At 35.7% G+C, this 7,205-nt stretch overlaps 1 protein-coding gene across 1 annotated transcript; it reads right to left on the bottom strand.

Moving 5' to 3' along the window:
* Positions 1 to 828: 828 nt before the first annotated feature.
* On the bottom strand, positions 829 to 6,951 carry LOC111013087 (Protein prenylyltransferase superfamily protein). The gene is made up of 9 exons (XM_022287459.2): positions 6,553 to 6,951; positions 5,632 to 5,696; positions 5,475 to 5,523; positions 4,053 to 4,147; positions 3,752 to 3,837; positions 3,586 to 3,645; positions 3,400 to 3,481; positions 1,822 to 1,935; positions 829 to 1,304 (listed from the first exon to the last, which is right to left on the bottom strand). The coding sequence occupies exons 1-9, from the start codon at positions 6,737 to 6,739 to the stop codon at positions 1,134 to 1,136; spliced, it is 909 nt and encodes a 302-aa protein (XP_022143151.1). The 5' UTR covers positions 6,740 to 6,951; the 3' UTR covers positions 829 to 1,133.
* Between the last annotated feature and the right edge of the window lie 254 nt (positions 6,952 to 7,205).

Raw genomic sequence — 7,205 nt, 5'->3', positions numbered from 1 at the left:
TTTAATTTTGGTTAATTTGATGGTCAATAAGGTCTGTTTAGGAATCACAATATCATCTTTTTTTAATAAATCATACTTAAATCACTGTAGGTAAAAAAATTAACCAATGAAAATTCATTGGACCAGAACATTTTAAACCATATTTTAAAATTTAAAGAGTTGAAATGTCAAGCATAGAGATGATTGTTTAAAAAAATAAAAAACTAAAGATAATTTGTCCTTTTCTCTACCAACTTTTTTTTTCTCCCAAAAATCTCTTATACAAAAATTACAAGCAACAAGATCTAATAATATATAATACCATCTATTTTAAAAAGAAAAAAAAAAAAGAAACACTACATAATCACATCAATATCATTTTATAGCATAATATAAATATTATATATATTTATAGTAACTCAGGCACAAAATTTATAAAAATAACAAAATATAAACACAAAAAAAAAATCACCTCTCTCAAGTAGGACTATGTAAATTTAATAAACTACTGAGATAAAAAAAGTGAGAAACTTACCTCCTAATTTTTTTGTCAAATTCTTCGTTTGACGATCAATTCAACCTTCAACTTTCTCGTTAATTGGTATTTCTTATCTCGAACTACCCTGGAGAGGAAAAGGGCACGAAAGAAAGAAAACTCCGCCCCCTCCTTTCAAACTCAAGATGTCTTAAGAAATAAAATCTAAAGTTCGAGTACATGTTACTTGAAAGTCCTTTTTAATGGGTGAGACGAAAGATTGGTTCGTTCCACAAAGTTGAGCTTTATTTATAATCTATCAATAATACATCTCAATAATTTATCAAAAAGCATATAATGAAGAATTCAATAACTAGAAAGAAGAAAGATCATTTTTTTATCATCTGCAATAATAGTGAAAGAAGAATAAGATGTCTTTTTTTATACCTATTTTAGCTCTGTCACCCTTAAAATTATACTAAAAAGAAAAAAAATACATCACTTCCCATATTTAGGATTTTATGGAAACAGAAAAAAATTTCATCTTAGGGAAAAATCACAAGGAAATGAATTGATATCAACTATTAGTTGCTAAATGCTAATCAGCCTCCTGCCACCAGTCCATCCTAGAGAGAGAAAGTGAAAGAGAGAGAGAGAGCTTCAGTCCAAAGGAGGAAAGTTATGGGGAAACTTTCAAGCTCTTCAATACAGAAGAAAGCAGAGAAAGCTTCTGTGGAGCTCTTTGCTTGTAATCTTTTTCCAAGGCTGTTGCTGCTAAAGACTGTAACTCTGGACCCTCCTTGTCTTCCTTGTTTCTACCTCTCGTCAGTTGTGCAATGGCAGATGTACACTGGTTAGCAAAGAAAAAGAGAAGAAAAAATCAGCTCGAAAAAAGATGGGAATGCGAGGAATTCCAGGCCAACAGCTTTTGTTTTTTGTTTTAACACTGTGGTCCTTCGTACTTCCATTTATTTCATTTTAATCCCGACGTGCCACCACGTGGAACGAGCACTTGATATGTCATACGGTTTCACATCGATGAAAAATCTGAAGTGGCATCACGTCAACTTTCATAAAATGCCATGTCGTGTTTTGTTACTATTTTACCAGATAACTAATGAGCCGAGTAAATCGACATGTTTATGAACAGGGACTAAAACAAAATAAGTGAAAGTATATAGAGACTAGAATTACAGTTCAACTCTCTTTTTTGAGATAAAAGTTGAGCACGTCTTCACATAAAGGTTCAAAGTACAGAGGCAACAGAAAAGGAAAAGCACAAAACTCAACCGAAAATGAAGAAAATGTTCCATGACAGTGAAATGGGCATCAAATGATGGTACGTATTGGCAGAGAAAAAAGCTTACCAAGCAAATGCCAAACAGGGCTCTGGTATTTTTGCCCCCAGTCAATTCTATAGTAGATGCATAGTATTTCTTCGCTGTCTGAAGGTTTTCTACGCTGCCTAGTGTGTAAAGTACCTGTACTTAGAGAAATGATTCAAGTGATTACTTGAAACAAAGTTAAAAATAGTGAAACAAAGTTTAACTAACGGTTAGCTATTGCATGAAAGTCATAATAGGGGAGGGTGGCAAGTTTGAGCAAGGTATATTGATAAATGATACATGCCGAAAAAGAGCTACTTTCAAATATATATATATATATTTTTTCTCATAAAATCAGAGGCTCCACTTTGCCTACGCCAAAGCAGCTTCAAGCTTTAAATTATCAAGTTTCCACTCAGAGGCTTGGACTAGGACCCTGGAGAGAATGTCTATCAAACACCCCAAGCCTTTACCACCAGGGTCATCCCAAGGTGCTCCTAATTGTGTGTCCCACGTAAAATTTTTGGCCTAAAATGCAACCTAGCCCAAACAATTCAAACACACACATCCTACAGTGTCAGTAGGAAAGGTGAATGAGTCCATTATCTCACCACCTAATGCTAATAACTTACCTTGCTTGGAATGAATTCAGCAGAAACTTTAAGGTGATTCCAACCCAAACATAAAAGCTTGAATTTGGGATTAAATTCTTGCTTCTTTCCAGTCATCCAAAAACTTCTTGTTTCTTCCCATCCACTAACACCCAAAAATCCTCTTTCCGCTTTCCATCCTCCTCCTGGAAGAGGTCAATAGAACTATGGTTGCCAATGCCAAGTAAGTATGATTTAAACTCCTGAAGCACTTCCTTAAATTTGTGTACTTTCTGCACTCTATCTTGGGTATTAAACATCTATAAGCAAGAGATCAAAGTAATAATTTCACTTTTTCAGGTACCTTTCCATCCCAAACCAGTTTAATCAAAGAGTATAATTTTGGAGCTCTGACATTCAGCTTTGGTGTACAGATTTGCAAGAGAAAAGACCCAAAGCTTCCAAATTCTCACCCAAATTTAATCTATAAGAATGGGGGGGGGGGGGGGGGGGGGGGGGGGGGGGTTGGTGTGCCCATGCTCCTTTTGCAAATTCTGTACATAAAAGCCAATTTAAACAAAGCCTAATTTGGTATAGCATCTTATCTTAATAGATGATAATCAATTAGCACCTCGCAACATTAATGAGTATTATCTAAGATGATTTATTGTGCAGCAAATAACTCATCAATGCAGAAAATATAGCTACGAAGGATAGATGTAGCATGAAGGGAAAGAAAAACGAAGGAGCACGATAGGATTATTATAGATGTTGAGGGAAGTCTGGCTTTTGGCAAATAAGATTGCAGGAGAAAAAAAATCATCTAACAATCAATATAATCTCATAAAGGACCCATGCAGCCATGAAAGTGTCAAATTTATGAAATGATGAACCAATAATTTTTTAATTTTCTATTCCCTTCGCAAGGAGAACTATCTCTTCTGACACGATTTCCCACAATAAACTTCCCGAGAATATTATGATTAAAGAAGTGAAAGATATGAACCATCAGGGATGAAGAGCCACTTACATCTGCATAAGCTAAGTGATATAAAGGAACTGTGGGTTGAGATAATATCAGCTCCTCATAGCAAAAAACTGCTTGCTTGTACCTGAGGTACAGATACAAAATACAAACTCTCAACTGGGAACACAATGGACGCAAATTATTCTCTACTGATAGATGGAAAGGAACTTGAAAAAGGAAATTACTCACATTTGGAGAGAGATATATAAATCAGCCAGTTCTCTCCAGGCATCATGATCCGCCATAAATCTATTAAATAGGGAGAAAAGAAATTCAGCCATGACTTTTGAAGCAAATAATCTGAAGGACGCATTTTTAAGCTTTCAAAATAAGAGGTTTGCAAAATTCTTCTCACGTTTCAAGATATTTGTTGAGCCACTCAATAGCCACAGCAATGTTTCCTTGTGCCTTTGCCAGAGAAACTCTCCTTTTATGTACTACCTGTTCAAGTGCAAGGGAAAATGCTCTTATAGCTATATGTTTAGTTCATCATATATCTCAAGTTATTACACTCCAACGGAGTACTGCCGTTATACATACATACAAACATACATATACATATACATGCAAACATACATATATATCTACATGCAAATATATATATATATATATATATATATATAAATTGTTTCACAAAGAGCAGTCAAAATAATTACTTGATCAAATGGATTTTCCTCTAAAAGGCTAGCGTAAGCTTTTTCCGCCTCAGCCCACAATCCCTTTGCTTCAAGCAACATAGCCTCCAGCCTCCCTGCGACAAGGAAACCCCATAGTTATCAAAGTGCTTATAAACTTTATCTACTCAGAGTCTTATCAAATCGACAGTAATCAAGTAGATGTCTAGCTGATCAATTATGAACAACAATTCCATTCACAATTAGAGAAACAGGTTGAGGCTAGATTCTGAGGTCCAAGAATAAGTAGAGTCACAATCAACAGGTCAACTGCTTCAGATTATAATTAAATCATATAAAAGACAATTGTAGAATGTCTACCAAAAAATCAACCTTTGGTCACTTAAATAACATCGTTTCTGCAAGAACAGGCACTTCAGTCTGGTTGTTGGGCTGTATTTTTGTATATCCTCTTGTGTTCTTTCATTCTTCTCAAAGAAAGAGTTCAAAAATAATTTAAAAAAAAAAGATTTGATTCCAACTCAATAAAACAAGAATAAGTCACCGGTTTATTACCTATTCCTCTTGTACATGACACAACATAATGGGGAAAGGGTACACGCCAGGCCAGGTTTCTTCTTTGAATTTTATCACCAAGTATTTATGCGACCCAAACTTAGACCCCAATGAAAAACCTTAAACTTCGTAGGAGTTGGTGGACATTTTTCCCGCAAATAGACACCTTAGTTAAGGATGGAAACAAAACCTACTTCAAGGTCATAGGACGTAGAACAAAGATTTACATGAAAAATTACTAGACTGCTCCTATTCACCCATCGATCTATCATTTAGGTTTCTTCTTAGATTAAAGACCAAAAACCAGCCTTTAAGTTCCAGCAGCATCTATGCTAGCCCAGTGACAATTGACAAGTTATTACAATCACTGGATTTGACACAAAACAATGCCAATGAATGCTAAAATTAAAGGTTTAAAACCAACAAGAACACATGTCAATTGTTTCCTAGATTCATTTTTTTCTTGAACTTCATCCATTGCCTCCATGCAGTCTTAAGTGCACAAATGAACAGCGTCTTCTATTTTGCAAGTTTTTTATATCAAATACCTTATCCTAATGAACTTACTGCAATAAGGAATTTTAACCCAAAAAATATATTAACTCTCTAAGTTGCCTGATTCAAAGCTAGAGAACTTTACTTGGCCCTGCAACATTAGGTAGTTAAAAAAAAGAGGCATATTTATTTCAGGTGGGTGAACCAGCTACTCTAGTGGTTTCCAATCCATGGCTAAGCAGCTAAATATAGCCTTTGCCCCACCATTAGGGTTACCATAAGTTACCATTTCATATGTTAATGGAAGTTCAATTATAAAATATGAACACTTAGTTGGTTACAAACTCAAGCAAGAATACAAGTATATAAAATGTATAATTATTTTTAACATACCAACTCTTTTACTCTGTGGAAACTTCTTCTGAAGAACCTTTATGCAATCCTACAAAAGATTGCAAAGTGTAGGGCATCACACATCAGTCAACCAAGACTAAAATAAGCTGAACCAAACTGCAATTCAAGTAGTTAACTATAGAAGTGTAAATTGCACCTTTGCAACATCTATAGCATGGCAGTCCAGTGCTGCAATAGCTACCTGTTCGTACAGGGTCCATTCTACACCACGCAACAAATCAATTTAAAGTCGTTAAGGGAGGAAGGTCTTTAATTATATCTTCTATCATACAATACAATGATTAATAAAGAGAAAAAATAAAAGAGAGAAAAAAGGTGGTCTCGCTTTGATTTCAATAAAAGTTCATCTTTTCCCTATTTTTATTGGATGTACCCGAAGGGACCATCTTTTCCCTATTTATAAGAAAATTAATTCCTGGAGCTGTATAATTTCTCAGTAATACATAAGTGAAAAAGCATAGAACTTGACAAGGTTAATAGTCCGTTCTGCATACTTCTATTTGCCCCCTGAACAAGAGCTTCAGGAAAGAAGAAGTTTAATCCATAATTCAACCACAAAAGGTGCATGAACCGCAAAATTAGAGAATATGATGAAGCTGAACTCATATTTAAGGTTCCTTCTAATTAACCATTCAACAACCAAAAGCACTGTTAGTCCATCCAACTATTTAGTGAGAAGTGCATTTACTTCACAGTTGCTCTTTTATCCTACCAAGCATGAGCTATCATCTTTTCAATTGTAATTTTTCCCATTACAATCAGCAATTAAGCAGGAAGCAACATTCCAAAATTACAGTTCATGGTGCACACAGCTTCACCGCTGAATTCAAATTTGAATAAACATAGAAATTAGAATACGTACTTCACTAATACACCAACCAACCGCCGGTATAAAACTTAATTACATGGACAAGCCTCTACTAACTTGAATCCACTTGACAGTGATCAACCGAATTGATTTCCCCAACATCGAAACATTCAAAACAATTGGAATCTAAAAATCCGCATCTTCAGACCCAGATCGAGGAAGCAATAAAAAAAAGGGTTAAAAACTCACCCTCTTGGCCGAGACCGGATCGCTTTCTGGAGTCGTTCAGGATCGACAATCCATGCTTTAAGACCTTGTCAGAACGGCGAACCTTGAGCTTCCTGACGAGGCAGAGATACTCCCAAGCGCCGCCACCTCCATTGTCGACCTGGTTCTCGAGTCGATTCAACTCGGCCTCCTCTGCTTTACTCACCATCTTCGGAGACTGGCCGAGAATTTCGGATCGAGAATTATAAAGAAACTGCACCCACCCTCTCGGCCCAGTTCCCTCGCCGGCCGGCTGTTGGATCTAGTAGCTGGAATGGAGTGAAGAGACTAGAGAGGGAATTTGACTTGGATCGCACTACGGAAATCGGGTCGGGTTCGCTTCCTTTTGGCTTTTGATGATTTTGGTTCCGTGGGTCTAATCCAATGGCATGTTTCAGTTTGTTCATTCGGGTGGATTTTCCATTTTTTGGGTCTGATTTTTTTTTCCTTTTTTTTTTCTTTCACTTTTGCCGATTAGATTAGCCAATCCGAAATAAGATCTTTTGTCTATTCACTCTTCAGTAGAAGAGAATCTAAAGCAAGGATTTTCGATGTTTTGGAAAATATTTCAATCTTAATTTTATAGAACGTTAGATGTAAATATTGAAAAATAAATAATGAAATGGGTAAATATT

This window comes from Momordica charantia (genome assembly GCF_013281855.1).
Source record: "Momordica charantia cultivar OHB3-1 chromosome 8 unlocalized genomic scaffold, Mcharantia_2.0 BLBB01000008.1, whole genome shotgun sequence".
NCBI lineage: Eukaryota > Viridiplantae > Streptophyta > Magnoliopsida > Cucurbitales > Cucurbitaceae > Momordica > Momordica charantia.
Note: the sequence above shows the minus strand (reverse complement) of the source record. Positions and strands in the feature narration are given on the sequence as shown.

Excerpts from the sequence above, each read along its gene's own strand:
- LOC111013087 (XM_022287459.2), bottom strand. The coding sequence starts at position 6,739 with ATGGTGAGTAAAGCAGAGGAGGCCGAGTTGAATCGACTCGAGAACCAG. Across the intron at positions 4,148-5,474 it reads TCCACAGAGTAAAAGAGTTG|GGAGGCTGGAGGCTATGTTG; the intron begins GTATGTTAAAAA and ends TCCTTGTCGCAG. Across the intron at positions 1,936-3,399 it reads ATCACTTAGCTTATGCAGAT|GTACTTTACACACTAGGCAG; the intron begins GTAAGTGGCTCT and ends CTCTAAGTACAG.